The sequence below is a fragment of the Hemiscyllium ocellatum genome, chromosome 2 (genome assembly GCF_020745735.1).
Source record: "Hemiscyllium ocellatum isolate sHemOce1 chromosome 2, sHemOce1.pat.X.cur, whole genome shotgun sequence".
In the NCBI taxonomy this organism is placed as follows: Eukaryota; Metazoa; Chordata; class Chondrichthyes; order Orectolobiformes; family Hemiscylliidae; genus Hemiscyllium; species Hemiscyllium ocellatum.
The window spans coordinates 27,768,380-27,788,481 of record NC_083402.1 but is presented as its reverse complement, the minus strand read 5'-3'; the positions used below and the strand labels follow the sequence as shown (position 1 = coordinate 27,788,481).

Below are 20,102 nucleotides of genomic sequence, written 5' to 3'. Positions count from 1 at the left end.
TCCATCATATTGCTTAAAAGCAATTCATCACAATTATGTGTTCTAGATAATGTATTCGGTGCCTTTCAGCAGCATCCAGTCATCAATGTGAACTTCAAAAATAGAATCCCATTTTTGTTCCTGAAGCATTGTGAGTGATGCGCTCCTGCTTCAAGGAAGAAATGCAATCTGCATCTCCCAACACAGCACTGAGAGCAGGACCAAGTTGTGTTTTCAATATCAATCAACAGGCCATGTACAATTCTATTACCAACAGACTAATGTATCTCTTCTCCTCTGAGAATAATGGATCACTTTAAGGAATGTAATTCAGGCATTTTATTATCAACTGGAGACTCATAAAACACATTTACACAGGCCACCTTGAGAAAACAGAAACTGATGGGATTTGAATTAACTCAGCTTCTTTGATAATTTGTCAATGGCTTACAATATAGAATCACAAATCTATTTCAGTGCAGAGCCATTTGACTCATATTTGGTCATCTTTATATTTCATCTGTAAGAATTGATGACTCAGTATAAATATAGTTAATAGGCCAACTCCACCAAATACAGTACAACAGCAATGATTACAGTACAAGATAAGAGACTGGGAAATTCAAATTCTGCACAGAATTTTCCCATTTTAAGTCAAAATAGTTTGTTGAGTGAGATTCATGGCAGTTGGCACTTTTCTCATACAATCTTTAACTCTTCATCTCCCTAATATTGGCACCTTTCTTGGTAAATTGTATCATCAGAGAGAGGTGATATCGTTCATCAAAATTCAACACGTGGCCCAACAGCAAGGCAAGTTCTTTGACTGCTTCATGGACCAGGACCTTGGAGGTGTTTGATTAGATTCCCTACAGTATGGAAACAAGTCCTTCGGCGCAACAAGTCCACACCGACCCTCTGAAGAGTAACCCACCCAGACCCATTCACCTACCCTAAATTTACCCCTGACTGATGTACCTAACACGATTGGCAATTTAGCATGGTCAATTCACTTAACCTGCACATCTTTGGACTGTGGGAGGAAACTGGGAGCACCCAGAGGAAACCGGGAGCACCCAGAGGAAACCCATGCAGACACGGGGAGAATGTACCAACTCCATACAGACAGTTGCCCAAGGCTGGAATCGAACCTGGATCCCTGGCACTGTGAAGCAGCAGTGCTAACCACTGAGCCACAGTGCCGCTCCTTTGGTGGATGAGGTGGTGGAAAGCAGCGTAGTCTTTTTTTCAGCTTAGCATCACAGGAGGTCACAACCCAGCCAGCTTGGACTCAGATTGCAGCCCAGGCCAGTACCACATCTGAGGTGAAGCAAGACACCCAGCAGGGTAGGAATGAGGTTAATGGACCATACTCGTCTTCCATGAGTAAGTGCCACCATCTTCTCTCTGCTACTTCACACTTAGTGGACCACCACTCACTAACTCTGTCACAGCCTCAAACATCGCATCAAAGCTCATGGACCAACAACTCTCACCGCTGCAAGCAATATGTTCACTCAATAGCTCTCACCCAGCTCAGCCTCACACCTAACCTGTCCTCAGCACTTCATACTGGATCACCTCACCACCTCATCACGGTGTGCTACAGTTTCAAAGATTTCAAGCACCTTTTGGTACTCCTCTTTATGAGCTATTGATTATCTCAGGGCAAATCCTTTACACTTAAGACCAAACCTAACATCCATGCCCTTATCTATGTCCATTTCTCTCTTCTTGATCCAGGGCAGCTGAAGATGTAGTAACTTTTCCAAGGTTCAGGCTGAAATCAGCTAATTCAACTCAAACAAGCTGTCTAACCTACTCCATGTAGGTAACTGTCACCAAGTGGATAAACCTCGCTGTATTATCAGGGAAACTCCAAATGTGTTAATAGACAATCTAAAAATGGTTCTATACACCTTATTGGATTAGTTCAGCTTTTAAGTATTGTCAATGCATGGAGCAAAGACGGGAAGCATGTGTGTCAAGTCTTTTTGTAAAAGAATGCGTTAGTGTTCACTCTTCAAAATGAAGCAGAGTTTTGTAATTCAGCCATTCAAAGAGCATTCAAGGCCATTAAGTGACACTACACTTTTTCTTCATGCTGTAATTACAGCATTCACTCACACAACATACACCATCTTCACTGTAACAACATAAATAGTCTTTTTGTAAGCTCTAATCAAAAGATAAAACTAAGCACAATCCAGAAATAGATCCACTGTACTTGCAAAAGACATTGATTAGTGAATAAATAAAACTGCAATAATTGACCGAAATGCTTGCTTCAAACCAATCAGGTGTCAAAAACAATGTCTGGAATGTTTCAATATGGATGTTTACAAATGAGTTTGACAATGTAACTAAAATATATTAATCTGAGAAATGGAAGATGCTTTGGGAGGATTAATTACAAAATATATGGGTCAGGATTTTACTGCTTAGGTTGGGAATCTGTTGTTGGTGTTAAAAGTAGCCCTCAGGTTATGGGGCTTCACTGCTTTTCAATGAGTTAAACTATCTCCCCATAACACACTGTTCGAGCCCAGTCCAGTCTCTAGCAAAATGATTCAGGGGCTGATTTGTGTCAGATAATCGGGGTGCTAGCCCAGAATAACACACCCATCTTTGGTCCTGCTTGCATCTCGGAGCGAACGTCCTGCCCATGCAATCCACTGAACAGTCTTGGTTCAATAAAGCCAGACTTCTTTCCATCAAACTTGTGACCACAGAATGCTGCTGAGTATTCACTGTAGCTGTCCAATTTAATTCCTTGGTTTGGAAATTTTAAAATGTAATCTTTTTATTTCTGAAATCCCATAGGACATAATAAGGAGAATCCAAGTTGGTTACTAGCTTAATTTACTCCAAAGTTTCATAATAATCATTTCAAACATTTCTGCATCTGAGCCTTAAAGAAAGGAATTCCCTTTCTTTACTCCTCGACCTGTCTTTCTCTTGTTTTACAGCCTTTCTTAAAACCCACTTCTCTGTCTAAAACTTGGTGTCTCTTCCCTTGACCAGGTCACTTTTTATCAGATTTGCACTTCTCTGGGGCACCTTGGGTTATTTTCTCACGATGGTACTTGCCCTAAAGACTCAAGCACAGAAACAGACCCATCGGCCCAACTTGTCCGAGTCAATCAGGTTTCCTCAATTGATATGTTGTAGGATTGTAGGATATGTTGCGTGGAAATGAGGCACTTGACTTATTTGAAAAGACAGTGTGTTGCTGAGGGCCCAGTTATTTATTACAAGACTGTGTGGAGTTTAGACATTGTTCTTCATTGAAAGGACTTTCACGGCAGGAATTGGCATTCGGCTTCAACTTGGAGCTTCTCGAATTTTCCTGCGCTTTCCGAAAAATCTCTTGAAACACCACAAGTTAAATTTAAAGTAAAATAAATTATGAGTTGGGAATCAAAGCAAGAGAAGATAGAGGCTATGAAACACACTGTAGATTTGTGACCAGGGCACAACTCATCATCCTGTCGAAAACAAGGACAGATTGGGAAAGGGTATAATAATGGGGAAAGCAATGAAAAAGAAAAGCAGCAGAACAGGTGTGGGGAAGGCAAAGTGACGGGCAGTCCGTGCAGGAAACAAAAGTGAAGGAATGTAAAGCAATAGAAATGTGGATGTTGGATTGTATAGAAGGTTGTTTAAACAAGCCAGGAGTAACAATGATAGAGACATTGCATTGGACTAAATGAGGGATTCACTACACTTTTTAAAAGTTTGTGTCATGACATGCTGTGACACAATGCAGTGCATCATCTATTCAGATATGATAAGCTCTTAATCCAAACTCCTCTGTATATCTGAAGAAACACTCAACATAGAGCACCACAGCTTTACCATAATAGAAGGAGGAAGAAGCAAATACAAGAACAGCAGCCAATACATTCATAAAATGACTTAGGACAAGTGTCTCCTGCCCTACACAGTCCTGTAAGCATAGCACACATACAGACCTGTAATGACAGGCACTCAAGAAAAAAATGATCGAGTCTGTGATTTGGTGTGTCCATTGTAGGGGCTGAAATGTATACGTTGAGAAAGTCAGGCATCCAAAGACTCTAGAGAGTTGTGAAATGTGGTTCTGGAGAAGAGTAGAATGGGTTAGTCGGAGAAGACACGAGGGACAGTAACAGAAGAAAGATTCTTAAACTATTATCAATTCAAGGCATCAAGGTCACAATCCAAGGTATATAAACATGCAGAATGAAGTGGCTGAAGGAAAATTAAGGGGATGGATGCCAAAAGTAGAAAGAGAATGATCATGATTTTAAAACTGAAATTTAAAATGGAAGGTCCTACAGGCAACTGAAAGTGGAAGTGGAAGTCTGTGAAGTGTGGAGAAATGAGCAGAGGATTTGCCTTTAGGCAGATCATTGTTGTTACAAACCTGCAGTTTCTTACAATCCTGTAATAGAGGATAAATACCTGCTGCCCCACTCAATCCACTTATATAGGATAAGTACCCACTGCCAAATGTGGTACCTTTAATGTCCCCAATCTTGACATATACAACAAGTACCTATAACTTCTTCAGCCCAGAAATTTAGAACAAGCGTCTATAACTTCCCCAATCCTGAAACATTAAACAAGTTTCAATAACTTCTCTGTCCTGAAATATAGAACAAGTATCAATAACTTCCCCAATACTGAATATTGGGAGGTCATGTTGCGGCAGTACAGGACATTGGTTAGGCCACTGTTGGAATATTGTGTGCAATTCTGGTCTCCTTCCTATCGGAAAGATGTTGTGAAACGTGAAAGGGTTCAGAAAAGATTTACAAAGATGTTGCCAGTGTTGGAGGATTTGAGCTATAGGGAGAGGCTGAACAGGCTGGGGCTGTTTTCCCTGGAGCGTCGGAGGCTGAGGGGTGACCTTATAGAGGTTTACAAAATTATGAGGGGGATGGATAGGGTAATTAGGCAAAGTCTTTTCCCTGGGGTGGGGGAGTCCAGAACTAGAGGGCATAGGTTTAAGGTGAGAGGGGAAGGTTATAAAAGAGACCTAAGGGGCAATATTTTCACACAGAGGGTGATACATGTGTGGATTGAGCTACCAGAGGAAGTGGTGGAGGCTGGTACAATTGCAGCATTTAAGAGGCATTTGGATGGGTATATAAATAGGAAGGGTTTGGAGGGATATGGGCCAAGTGCTGGCAGGTGGGACTAGATTGGGTTGGGATATCTGGTCGGCATGGATGGGTTGGACTGAAGGGTCTGTTTCCATGCTGTACATCTCTATGACTCTATAACTTCCCTAATCCTGAAATATCGAACAAGTATCTATAATTTCCTCAGTCCTGAAATAATGAACAAGCGTTTAAAATTTCCCCAGTCCTGCAATCTGAGAAAGGTACTGACACCTACCTGAGGATGGAATGTAGGTCAAATACCAATAGCCAAGCTTGATCTAAAAGCTCGGCGATTAGGAGGTTTTGGAGGCGTGAGGGTCCCCCCATAAAATGGAGAGTCAACAGGAACCATACCCTGTGATGACAGCATCCCCACAACCAGGCTGGAGGTGATCTGATTGGAGATGTGCAGGGAAGGTTTTTCACACAGAGAGTGGAAGGTGTCAGGAACGTGCTGCTTGGGGAGATGGTAGAAGCAGATACAATAACAAAGTTCAAGAGGCATTTATACAGACACATGAACAAGCATGGAATAGAGGGATGTGGGCCATGTTCAGGCAGATGGGATTGGTCTAGAATGTTATCATGTTTGGCACGACATGGTGGGCCGAAAAGCCCGTTCCTGTGCTTTACTATTCTATATCCTGGGTTTGTTTACAGATAGCTCCATATCTGTAGCGATGGCCAGCAAAGAGACAACAAAGAGCTCCACAAATGCAAAATCCAGGAGACCAGGACCAGGTGAATACAAGGCATCTCTCAACAAAGAATGGATTTGAGGTCCAGAGGTAGATGCTGGAGGCAGGAATGGGGGCAGTGGTGGGGGAGCAACCCCAGGAGGAAAACCCTGAGTTTTGGCGGAAGTGACCTGCTAAACCTCATCCTAACCCCCATCACTCAATTCATCCCACTAGCTTCAAAGGTTGAGAACAGTGGCTGGTCGGAGACAAGGATGAGTGAGCAGCTCCAGGTTTCCCCACACCCATTCCTATATCTGCAAACATACTGCTGGGTGTGTGGGAGGTGGGACGTGTGGGAGGGGTGAGGTGTGATAGGAGGGAGGGCAACCCAGGGAATTTTGTGGACCCCCACCCAACAGTGGAGGATTGTTAAAATTCTGTTCACTGTGTACAGGAATTCTCAATTACCACTAATTTCCATTAGCCACCAAGTGGGACCCACTCTAATCCAGACTGTAAGCACAGTTCTTCAGGCAAACATTCTATAAACAATTGTTTGAAATTTCAATTATGAACATTCAGTAAATGTTCTATTTGCCTGAAGCTCTGCAATAAAGCCACATTTCAGTGTGACTCTGTAAAGTTCTGGTAAACAACTGTGTTATTAAGGTTGTGTCAGTGATAATGTTCGGTTGAGCTACATTGAATTGATGGTTCACACTTCAAGCAGGATTATTTGGCAGCAGCTGAGTGAAAGAGTATTTTCATTGACAGATAATTTCAAATATTAATTCATTCATATGAAACACTGTCATAGACACTAACTGTAAGCTGAACTGGTTCAAGAGTTTGTAAGGTAAACTGGGAACACAGTCAAATATCCACTTCTTTTCTATTGATACTTACGACTGGTCCGGGAACTAGACTTGTCTTTCCAGACGTCATTGAGATGCATGTACTCGTCAATGGCTAGTGCTAGCCTTTGCTCTTTAACTTGGTAGAGTTCCTTCTGAGTGCTGAGTGCATCTTGTGCCACCATTAGGTAATCCTTCAGCATTCGCTCCTGCTCTTTCCTCCATTGTGCCCGTGGGTCCTCTAACTGCGTTGTTTCTGAATGGGTAAGAGTGATAGGTTTTTCATTAATTCAAGACAGAACAGGCTTGAGGGGCTGAAAGGCCGATGCCGGACCCCATTATTTTAACTCAGAAACATTTGGATTTCTTGCCACCTCGCACTCAGGACCTCTGGGCTGCTGGTCATGGTTATCTAATATCCCCACTTAAAAGCAAAGCATTACCGTTCAGTATGTTGAGAAAAATAACCTAACTTGACACGATGGCCACCAAAGAAAAACTGCAAGTTACTTCACAGAAAAGAGAAAGTGAGGACTGCAAATGCTGGAGATCAGAGTTGAAAAGTGTGGTATTGGAAAAGGGCTGATGAAGGATTTATGACTGAAACATCGATTCTCCTGCTCCTCAAATGCTGCCTGACCTGCTGTGCTTTTCCAGTGCCACACTTTTCAACTTCACAGGAAGGAGGCAAGGACACTGACGAGGGCACCAAATAAAACAAGGGATTCATCCTGTCTTTACCCTACTGATTTGAATGATAACTTATTTCTATAACATGCTCAAATCCAGCTTTAGTGTCCAATGCTTCACATATTATTCCCTGCCAACAGTGGTGGGCACTCATAGCCTCACCCAATGATCGTCAATGTTACTCAGAAACTGGACATCAAGAGGGACAAATGTTTAGTCTGGAGTGATCCCTCATTCCTCTTTTCCTTACCTCTTCATAATGGCTCAATTAAGATTAGATACCCTCCTGGGCTTTTAATATTTTGCAACAATTTAAACAGGCAAAGTTAGATCAGCCAATCGTTTACACGCCCTACATTCATGCAAAATGCAAAACAAAATCAGGCCAAAATGATTTTATTGTAACATGCATTTTACAGTGAATTATACAGCGAAAAGCTTTTCCACTGTCGCCACGATCGGTGCCATTTTGAATAGTTCTAAGAAATAAAAAAATTAGAAGAATATAGCTTAAAGAGAGTCCATCAGTCCTGAGCAAGCTCATCATCAACAATGCTTGAGCACGGTCAGGTCTGGTACTTGCCACTGCTTGGAGTAGTTGAGCCAAGATAAATACATGGAGGAGAGACTGACAGAAGAATATGCTGATAGGATTAAATGAAGGGGACTGCGTGGAAGCACATACGGCTGTATAAATATTGGCACAGAGAAGTTGGATTAAATGGCCTGTTTCTTTGCTGTAATTCTAACGGACTTTTGAGTCTTAACTTTAAGAAAACAACAATGTATAATTGATATTGCGTACATACAATGAACTATTTTACTTTCTTTTTTCATACAAATAATCACCCGTCTCTCAAAGCACTCACTCCTTGCTGGGGTGCAATTCCAGGCCAAAGTCCATCTTCTAGCTCATCACCATAGGCATATTTTGTTACATGTAAAGAGTTCTGTGCAGTTGTTAGGGCTGCCACAGAACTTATGCCCATCTTATCCTCTTTCGATGTGAACATACATGGACCTTCATCGGGGTTACCACAGTAATCAATAACAGTCTGACCAATATTTTCCATTCTAGAGCAGGTGGAGTATTTGCCTCCATTGTGACCTGCTAACTGTATGTGAACTTGGGCTTGAAACTGTGATTTTGTTTTGATATGGATGATTCAGTTTCTAACTAGTTTACCAGATACATCATCAGGAGAACTCGAAGGGATTAATCCTAGCCACAGAGCACAGAGACTAACGTGGATTGAGTGCAATGATGCTGAGACAGGTTTTTGATCAATAAGGGAACTAAAATTAATGGGTTCAGGCTAGAGATGGAATTACAGCCACAATTGAATCAGCTGTGATCTTACTGAATAGCATGGTGGCTCAGTGTTTAGCACTGCTACCTCACAGCACCAGGGACCTGGGTTCAATTCCATCCTCAGGTGACTGCCTGTGTGGATTTTGCATGCTCGACCTATGGCTGCATGGGTTTTCTCTGGGTGCTCTGATTTCTTCCCATAGTCCAATGATGTGCAGGTTAGTTGGATTAGTCAGGCTAAATTGTCCATAATGTCCTGGGATGTGTAGGTTAAATGAATTAGCCATGGGAAAGATAGGGTAGGGAAGTGAGACTTGGTGGGATGATTTTCAGAGGGTTGGTGCTGTCTTGGTGGGCTAAATGGCCTATTGTTCTTACTAATGTTCTTTTTAAGAATCTATCGTAGTCGTGGCCCACAATCACCAATTGGTATTCATTAGGTTAGACAGATCAGTGTTAAATCTGTACATTCCACAGATTTAACAGCAGCTTGCAGTGTCTCTGATTAAAATAGATTAGAGCAAGGAGACAAACCTAACATTAAGAAGCTAATGCACCACCCAAGCCAATGGCAATATGTCAAAGATTTAACTTATTAAAGCTCCATTTAAAATAAATGATCAGAATAAGAACTTGATCAAAAATCCAAAACTGAAAATATCAAGAAGAAATCCATCTGGAAATATACCTTTAGAGCATTAGCACCTCAAAACAGAAAATATGTAATGGGTGGAAGTACATTGGGTTAGGTCGCAAAGGTGTGTTTAGACATAGAACATAGATAAGTACAGCACAGTACAGGTCCATCAGCCATGATGTTGTGCCAAGGATTAATCCTAATCTAAAATAAATAACCTAACCAACACATCCCTCAACTCACTGCTGTTCATGTGCATGTCAAGCAGTCGCTAATGACTCTGTCGCTAATGACTCTGCTTCCACCACTACAGCTGGCAATGCATTCCATGCACTCGCACCTTTCTGCGTAAAGAACCTACTTCTGACGTCTCCTCTATACGTTCCTCCTAACACCTTAAAACTATGAACCCTTATGGCAGTCAATCCTGCCCTGGGGAAAAGTCTCTGGCTATTGACTCTATCCATGCCTCTCATTACCTTGTATACCTCGATTAGGTTGAGAAAAGTCTGAGCTCAGTCAACCTCGCCTTGTAAGACAAGCCCTCCAGTCCATCATCTTCGTGATCCTCCTCACTTGCACCCTCTCTAAAGCCTCTACAACTTTCCTATAATAGGTGACCAGAACTGGATACAATTTTCCAAGAGTGGTCTCACTGGGTTTTGTACAGCTGCAGCAAAATCTTGTGGCTCTTAAACTCGATCGCCCTGTTAATGAAGGCCAAAACACCATATGCTTTCTTAATAAACCTATCCACTTGGGTGGCAACTTTGAGGGATCAATGTATTTGAACACCAAGATCCCACTGTTCCTCCACACTGCCAAGAATCCTGTTTTTAATCCTATATACAACATTCAAGTTCGAACTTCCAAAATGAATTATTTCACATTTATCCTGGTTGAACACCATCTGCCACTTTTCAGCCCAGCTCTGCATACTGTCAATGTTGTGTTACAGCCTGCAATAGCCCTTGATACTATCAACGGCACCTCTAACCTCTGTGTCATCGGCAAACTTATAAACCCACCCCTCAACCCACTCATCCAATCATTTATAAAAATTACAAAGAGCAGAGGCTCAAGAACAGAGCCCTACAGGATGCCACTCACCACTGACCTCCAGGCAGAATACTTTCGATCGACAACCACTCTCTGCCTTCTGTCAGCCAAACAATTCTGAATCCAGACAACCAAATCTCCCTGATCCCATACCTCCTGTCTTTACGAATGAGCCTACCATGGGGAACCTTATCAAATGCCACACTGAAATCCATGTACACCACATGCACTGCTTGACCTTCGTTAACCTGTCTCATCACCTCCTCAAAAACCTGCCCTTGACAAAGCCATGCTGACTGCCTTTAATCACACTATGCTTTCCAAACAGTCATAAATCCTATCCCTCAGATTTCTTTCCAAAACCTTGCTGACCACAGACTTAAGACTGACTGGTCTGTAACTTCCAAGGATTTCCCTATTCCCCTTCTTGAAAAGAGGAACAATAGTTGTCTCTCTCCAATCCCGTGGAGAGTGAGGAAACAAAGATCTTTGCCAATGGCTTAGCAAACTCCTTTCTCGCTTCCCGGAGCAATCTAGAATAAGTCTGGTCTGGCCCTGGGGACTTATCAATGTTAACATTTGCCAAAATTTCCTGCACATCAACCTCCTCAATCTCGATCTGTTCAAGCCTGTTTCCCAGCTCCTCAAAGTTCTCACTCACAATAATGTTCATTTCCTGAGTGAAAACTGAAGTAAAAAACTCATTTAGGGCTTCCCCTATCTGCTCAGACTCCATGCACAAGTTCCCTACACTATCCCTGATCGGCCCGACCTTATTCCTCATGTATGAGTAAAATGCTTTGTGTGTTTGTTAGAACTGTGACAGTTAGGATGGGTCTACAGTGGGAGTGAGTCCAGCAAAGTGACATTGGGTCAGGCCTGAGGCTGTCAGGTGGGCAAGGAGTTACCATCAAGTCATTTGGATCTGGGGAGGCGTGCATGGAGTCTAGGGGATGTGTCAGGTATCCAGGAGATGTCAGCAGTTGGGTGGTGCCAAGGGTCAGGGTGGGTTGGGGGTGAGGTAAGTGGTAAGGGAGTTAAGTTTAATAGTTAACCATGAGTTAAAGTAGATTCTATATTAAGTGTCAGTGAGCTAAAATCCTCCCAAAGTTGTTGACTTTAGTGGGCTTTCTTAGAGAGTTCCAGATGCAGGGCAAATGGCCATGAGCAATGCTCACTTTGCAGATAATTCTCATGGAGTCAGCTGTCCCTGAGACTCTGCATGGTCCCGACACACAACTCCACAGTCTGTGCTGGAGACACATGTGACTGTCTGGCCATTGGAACAATGGCGACAGTCGTTCATGTCAAGAAATGTTAAGCTCTGCTGAAGAATCATCACTTAAAGATGCGGCATCTTTTCTCAGTGCAGATGCTAGTGGACCCGCTTCACATTCTCATTATTTTCTGCTACTTATTAAGACAGAGTCAGAGCAGAGCTGATTGGTGTTCTCTACTGTAGATCCGACAGACACAGTTGTGACGATGATGAAGTACAGAGCATTAGGAACATTTTGCATGCTACAGCTCCCTGTATCTCACACACTGCCACCTTACTTATTTTGCTCACTTCTACAGAAACTGAGGGGCTTCCACTGAGAGCAAGGCTGTAAAACAGAAGGGACACTTGTTTCCCTTCTGCAAATCTGTGATTTCTCTGTTGGAGTGAAGTGTTTTAGGGCTAATTAAAAGTGAAAGATAACTCTTCAGCTCATAGCATTGAAAGGAACATGCATGAGATCGCTATGGTTCATTGATTGTCTGCATTCTGCGCTGTCATGAAATTCTATCAGTGTGCCCCATTTAACTTAACTGTTTCTATTTACTCCGAGGTACTCACAATTGGCTCTCTGGAGCTGGCTATAATGGGTTTCAATTAAAAGAGGCACTAGAGAGTTTGTGTGCCAACTTTCATGGCAAATTGAACTTCACTCCTGATTGTTTAATCAAACTTTTCTTCATCAGTTCTAGCCTCAGGGTGTTTGAGGTCCCTGTTAATCAAACGCTGCTCTTCATTAATCTCCCAGACGGTATAAAGCAGTAAGAGAGGCAGCAACCAAAGGAACATTACATTGGGCATTCATAAGGCACTTTACCGTTTAATATGTATGTCCTGGAATCCGAGAAGTGCAGTTCTCTGACCCCAGATCCCTTTCTCCATTCTCATATATGAATAAAAACAACTTATATTTGTTTTTATTCATTTGTGCAATGGGGCCATCACTATCTAGACCAGCATTTATTGCCTATCCATAATGGTCCTGAAGGTAATTAAGAGTCACCCACATTGCTGGGTCTGGAGCCATGTGTATAACAGTGAACCAAATGTGCTTTTTTGTCAAATGACAGTGGTTACATGGTCACTATTGTATCAGATTTTTATTGAGTTCAAATTTCACTATCTGCCATGATAGAATTCAAACCCCTGTCCCTTAAACATTCACCTAGGATTCTGGATTATTACAGGTCTGGCAGCATCTGTGAAGAGAAGTAAGAGTTAATGTTTTGGGTCTGGTGACCTGCTGAAGTTTTCTACCATTTTCTGTTTTTGTTTCTGATTTACAACATTCACAGTTCTTTTGGTTTTTATTCTGGATTATTAGTCCAGTGATATTACTACTACACCGAACATAAAATTCTCATCTTCATCTTTAACTTCTTTCAAGGCCTTATTCCTTTGTATCTTTGCCTCCCCATCCTCCCAAAAAACTTCATTTGCCTGTGGCCCCATGCATGACTCCCTCCCTCTCCTTGCTCCATAAGGTGATGGTTAGACTCCATTCCTGAAAACCTCCTCCTTTTGATCCCAAACACTCTTCATGAAGGACAGTCTATAAAGCTTGACTCTTTGGCTAAGCTCTTCATCTATTTCCATCAAATCTTTCTCCATTATTATAGCATGCAAATCCTAAGTTACCTTGTTGTTGCTGCAGCTTTCACTCCTCATCAAAATCTATGTGGAGGGAAAATAAAAGCTGGTAGAACCCAAGAACATTAATCTAACATTATTCGTGTGAACTGTAGCTCAATTGGTAAGCATTTTTGCCTGAGAATCACAAGGTTCCAGATTTAAGGCCCTCTTCTGATTTGAGTGCTAACGACAAGGTTTACACTACTGTAGTATTGGGGACGTATTGAAGTGAATCCAAAACAATGCTGGATATATGAACAGATCAAGCAGCATGTGTGAAGAGAAACAGAACTAATGTTTCACATCAATGAAGACTCTTCATCAATTGAGATGCTGTCATTTTAATGTGATTTTAAACTGAGCCTCCACCTATTCCATCAAATGGATCTAAATATCCCATGACACTAACATGCAATAAAATCAGATTATCTGGTTATCACATTGCTGTTTGCAGCTATGTACAACTTAGCTTCAGTTTTTCCTACATTATGACAATGACTATGAAGTACTTAATTGGCTGTAAACCACACTGAGACATCCAGTGGTTTTCAAATATACCATATACATGCAAATGTTTTGAATTTCTGGAGGCCACCAACACTGTAGAAAGTGTCATTGATTGGGAAAAGGGTTATCATCAAGGGTTCTCTCCTCACCTAAAGTAGTTATGGACAAACAGTTGATAGGAAATGAAGGCTACAACAAACTGATGCAAAACAAGCACAATTTTTAGAATGAATATGAAATTATTTATCAGTGTGCAGCAATAACTGCGATCTTAATGAGGATCACTGGTGCATTTCAGCAACTTTACGGAGGATTTTGTTTTTATTTTCGCTCTCTCATGTTCTACAAGCTTTCCCAGTCTCTCCTTCGGTGAAGCCATCCGCAGCAGAGGCACACGGCTCAGGCAGGTCCATGTTTCAGGGTCTCTGGCATGACTGGCCACTGTTCAGGAGCAGGAAGTAGGGAAGCAAGTAACTGTGAACCAGGGCAATGAAAAGACAGACAACCAGGGGTCCTGCTTCAAAAAGTACCCATGTGTTGGAAAGAGAGAGATGGAGGAAGGAAGGATCAAAGGAAGGAAGGGAGGGAGGGAGGACCAAACAAAGGATGGGAGGGAAGAAGAAAGGGAGGGAACAAGTAGATAGGGAAGAAGGGAAAAAAGAAAGAAGGAAGCACAGAGGAAGGGAGAGAGAGTGTGAAAAAAGGGTGAGTAAAGGTGAAAGAGGGAAGGAGGAAGGAATTAAGGAAGGAAGAAAGAAAAGAAGAAAAGGTGGAAGAAAGGAAGAGAGTGAAAGGAAGGCAGGGAGCAGGAGATGAAAGAAGGGAAGATGAGAGAGAGGACAGAGGGAAGGAGGTAGGGTACAAGAAAGGAATGGAGAGAGGGAAATGTGGGAGGGAAAGGACTGACTTCCACTTATATGGTGCTTTTCATGACCACTAGACATCCTAACATGCTTTACAGCCACTGAAATAAGTGCTGTTTTGAAAAACTGTCACTATTGTAATGGAGGAGAGGTGGCAGCCATATCCACACAGCAAGCTCCTGCAAATAGCAAAATGACAATGATCAGCTGGTTTACATTTGTGGTACTGGGGATCACTGCACCACTCTTCTTCAGCGTGATGCCATGACATCTTTTATATCCAATGGTGCAGATAAATTGAGCCTCGGTTTAACATCTCTTCCCAGGAACTGAATGTGCGTCATAGAGTCATAGAGATGTACAGCATGGAAACAAGATGCTTTGGTCCAACCAGTCCATGTCGACCAGATATCCCCAACACAATCTAGTCCCACCTGCCAGCACCCGGCCCATATCCCTCCAAACCTTTCCTATTCATATACCCATCCTGATGCCTTTTAAATGTTGCAATTGTACCAGCCTACACCACTTCCTCTGGCAGCTCATTCTATACAAGTACCCACGTGCCTGCCCATCTTCCTGTTAATTGTGAGAGGCAAGTCTTTTCTGTCCACGCAATCGGAGGAGAGAATTTCCAAGCCTTCATTTTCAAGTGGAAATAGCAATGTTTTCTCTTCATTTTCACACATGCTGTCACAGGAAAATTTGATGGTTCTTGGTTCAGCCCTAGTACCCCTGCAGAGGGTGGTGGTGGGCAGGGCCCAGACCATGTGTTACATCAGGGCCCATCGACCAGGTCCCGGAGCTCTGGGGAGGGGGCCAGCTATGTTGGGGTTGGGGTCATTGAGGTTGAAGATGCAGAGTAGCATCCAGCCACTGGTGGTGAGCCTTCTTTGTCGAAGTTTGCGTCCTCAAAGTTCTCTGATTTTGTTGCTCAGTAGATAATTCAAGGATTATGACATAGAGCTCAGAAGGAATGACAATATGCCATGTGTGACTTTTGAGGGAGAACATGAAGGTGTGCACCAGACAATCACCTGCCAGATCACTGACCTACAATAGCTGCCTTTCTGGCAATGCCCAATTTTAAAATTCTCATTGTTCTTTTCTCCTGATATCCCTCTCCTGATCTCTGTAATCTCCTTCAGCCTCCATAAAACACTTTCAACAGCTACTTCCAAACCCACAACCACTACCTTCTAGAAGGCCAAGGTCAGCAGATACACCACCACCAAATCCCTTCAAGTCACTCATCAATCTGAGTTGGAATTTTACCTCTGTTCCTTTACTGTTGTTGAGTTAAAATCCTGGAACTCTCTTCTCAACAACATTATGTACATTCCCACACCCTAATGACTGCAACAGTTTAAGAAGGCACCTCACTACCATTTCTCCAGGGCAATAGACAACAAAACCTGGTCAAGGGCATGCAAGTTGGTTTTCCCACTCACCTGCTACCATTGTCACCTCAATGCTGCCATGCTCAGAACAAAATGCTTACACCAGGTCTTTCAGATAAAAGATCCAATTGATTCACATCATTGTAACACAAATGCCTTCAGGCACTAGTTAAGTGCAGTTCCAATGCATGCACATGCCCACTTTGACTGTGAACACTGCGCTCCAAGCTGTAAGCCCACTACTATTAAAATCACATACTCAATGTGGTTGCTGCTGTTGAATATTCAGTAGTAATTCTGAATAATAATTAACTGTTCTCCCTTGATACCAATTTTGTGTCTTGGAACCCAAGCCAAAAGTGAGGGGAAGAGTTGAACATTTTACCATGAAATCTGATCGGAAGCTGCTAATGCATGAGTTCCTGTGATTGTCCTGGAAGTGAATAATAAAGTGAATGAATGTGTAGCAATGAGCAAAAGATTTTTCAAAATTTCCCTGTAATGAGCGATCCATTCAATTATTCCCCTTCTTGATTTATTTCTTCCAAATTAGTACGTCAATTAATGTGGTTGTAAATTGCTGCTGGAATCAAGTACAAGGTGTTGGATGGGGAAGGCAGGGGAAGTACGGGTGGAGGTGTTTGCACATGCTATGTTCCATGGTTTCGCATATTCCTATGTTTGCAGCAAACAAACCTTAATCCCTTTGATATGATCTATCCTTATATAGGTCAGGTTTGAAGTGATGGAAAATGTGCTTTCACAGTTAAGCTTGTTGTCAGAGTCCAACATTTGCAAAACAGTTCACCAAGTGCGCAATGACTGGACAACCTGCTATGGTCCTATGCTATTTATTCAATCTTCCTGTTATACCTCTCCTTCACTCATTTACTTTCCTCACACCCTCCCAACTTTCCAACAAGCCACATTACCTAACAGAGGTCCTACTGTCTAGACACCTTGCACAAGTGGCAGTTCTTACTCACCAGGTAGTGATAATTAGTGTTGGCAGACTATTTAACCACACATCGTATTATAGCCAAGGATGACTGCTTTGGCACATGTCCATCCATGCTGCTGGATAAGAATCAGCTCACCTCCCTAGGAACAGGACATCAAGGCCAATTGTCAAACTCCAATACGACACTGTAGCTTTGAGCTTTCTCGTCTTATAGTTCAGCTACAGTTGACCATGCTGTATCCCCTTTCATCTATTCTTTATTAGGATGGATTTCAAAAAGGTTTTATACATGGATAAGGCATTGTCCAAGGAAGAACAGATTAGGTTTTGTTGAAGTTGCAGATCAGGGGATTTTTTTTAAAAAGGATAAAAAATCATCAGGCATAATGCAAACTGGCTTTTGTTTTAGCATAGTGTGGATGGTTTTATTTATAATCTTGTTGACAGATTTAAAGTGTTATGTATTGTCTCAACTCAAGTCATATAATTGTAATGGCTGTCAATGTGAGTAGATTTTTCAGTGCAGGTTGTTGGATGTGAGGATTGAGGATTGGGCGTTGAATGCGAAGTCTCCTCAGTAAGATACTGGCATTTTTTCCAGTTTCGTGAAACAGCATTAATGAGGCGTGGAAAAACCTCCAGGAAAAGCTGTGTATTTTTAATAACGCTGCACAGCTAGAGGTATTCAATTCACGTGGTGACTTCCTCAATTGTTACAATTATGTAACTAACTTTCCACGGCTTTAATATTTTTCAATCAGAGTTTGTGGCCATTGCAAGCAAGCATCTCCGCTTCTGACCTTCTGATGGAGGGGAGGTCATTGATGAAGCAGCTGAAGGTGGTTGGGCTTAAGACACTACCCTGAGGGACTAATGCAGAGATATCCTGGAACTGAGATGACTGGCCTCCAACAATAACAACCATCCGTCTTTGTGCCAGGTAGGACTCTTCTTTGTTTTCATACTCAGTCGAATATCATTGGCTGTCATTCTCACTTTGCCTCTGGCATTCAGGTCTTTTGCCCGTGGGTGAACCAAGGTTCTGGTGAGAGCAGGAGCTGAGTGCCCTGATGGAAGCCAAACTGAGATATAGATCATTAAGCTGAAAAGGTGTTTATATTTCCAAAGATTCCTTATTAGTAGAGTTAAACAGGTTGGTCTATCTTAATCCTGCCAATGTCAATAGCTGATGGAACACTGATAACAGGCAGGGTTTAACATTGAGCAGCAGGTTCCTACTCTGATTCATAAATGTCCATAGACTTACTCTGCCTTTTGCAACAAACTGTCTGTGCACTGATCATTCAAAAAGGGCAGACCTACTGCAGGCCGGAGAGTTGGTTGAACAGGGCAAGCAACTCTGTATCTTCTGAACCAAACAAATTGGAAAATTGTTAATGAGCAGTGCTGTATCATGACCAGCAATTCAAGATCACTGTCATTAAAGAGACAAATATATAAAAAAAATCCAACAATAATAAATGGCTAGGGAATGAGACTCTCTTATAAAATCTATATTTTCAGTGACACAGAGGTTATTGATAGTTATAAGGCTTACCACTCTGCCAGACCAGAATAGGCAGGACCTAACTTTGGCAAGTTTGGTCCATATCTACAATGCTAGTAGAGGAACTTCACACTATTCAAAATAATGGGAAACCCAAATAGTGAAATGCTCATTCTCTACAGATTTTGGGATCAGTGGTGTTTCTCAAATCACAGCTTTTGGATCTCCCGGTTGAATTGTGCATGTGCAGTCACCAGAAGTTGCTGCCTGGACTGCATATAAATGAGTGAGTGGTGATAACCTCGCTCTTAGTTTTACAGCTAAATTTTATGGAAGGCAAATTCTGGATCCAACATCCAGTAGCTAGACGCCACTACTGAGTGCTCTTCCAGCACCATCTAGTGACCCAGCCAAAAACTGCAGTCTCTCCAGTGCAAGAATATACAGCTAGGTTCAGTAAGTGACTTAGTAGCCATATCATGCTTAGTGCCACACTCTATTACCAAGTCTTACATATCTTTATCCACAGGGATTAAAGGAAATGTATCTTTCTATGTTGAGCTCAGGAAGCAGAACAGTAAGAGGCTTAAATAAATATTATTTCAGCCTTCTATTGCTTTCTGCCTAATTGCACAAAGCTTCCATAGTTGAGAACAATACATACATCACTCAACACAGATGATGACACAAGCTGCATAAATGCTTTGCAAGTATTTGACATACAACACCTCTTTACCCTTTGGCAAAAAAACACAGAACATTTTATGCTGTTATGTGTCTATTTGGTGTCTTTTCATTCATGGATACATAAGGATTGCAAACAAGCTGGAGAGAAGAATACAGAAGTAATGCTGAGGGTCCTGGAAATTTGACAAGATTATAGAAAACATACTCCTAAGCAAGAAAAAGCCTCACCACCTCCTCCCCTATATCCATTTCACTGTTTCCAGTCCAACTTGGCCTGAAGATAACTACCTGCTCTGAAACCAAGCCATACTGAGTTAGTTGGTCCATGGCTCATTCTCCTATCTGTGTACAGTTAATTAATCCACATTAGCAAGGGAGTCATGCATCAGAATCAAGTTAGCTGAACTGATACTGCTGTAGTCACTGGTCCAGAAGACCACAGCTTGTAAATTCACCATGCCCAGGATGTGAGCTCAGACCTAGGCTGACACTATCGGAGGTATTTTTGGATCAAATGTTGCACTGAGTTCCTGGTGGTTTCAAGAGTATGTGCAGGATCTCATAGGACCATTGGAAATAGGAACACAGGTCATTTCACTCATTGATTCATGACCACCCATCAAATAGATCATGCTGAGCTCCTTCCTGAACACATTTTCCCAAACTCTCCCCATATCCCTTTAATATAGTTGATATCTGATACCCTTAATATCTAGAAATCTATCAATCTCGCTCTTTAATATAATCAGTGGTTGAGCTTTGCATCCAATAATACCAAAGATTTACCATCTTCTGAATGAAGAAAATCCTCTTCATCTTAATCTGACATGGCTAATCTCATATTCTGGGTTTGTGTCCATGTCCCTAGCTCCTTAGACCTGGGAAGAATTCTCCCTGCATCTACC

The 20,102-nt window shown here is 42.1% G+C and overlaps 1 protein-coding gene across 2 annotated transcripts in view; it reads right to left on the bottom strand.

Annotated features, from left to right (window-relative positions):
- Positions 1-20,102, bottom strand: part of LOC132826896 (protein WWC2-like) — a 242,194-nt gene that overhangs the window by 86,161 nt on the left and 135,931 nt on the right. For both annotated transcript variants that reach the window (XM_060843176.1, XM_060843185.1), the window contains exon 3: positions 6,716-6,919. In XM_060843176.1, coding sequence (XP_060699159.1) covers positions 6,716-6,919 — 204 coding nt within the window. The remainder of the gene's footprint in view (positions 1-6,715; positions 6,920-20,102) is intronic.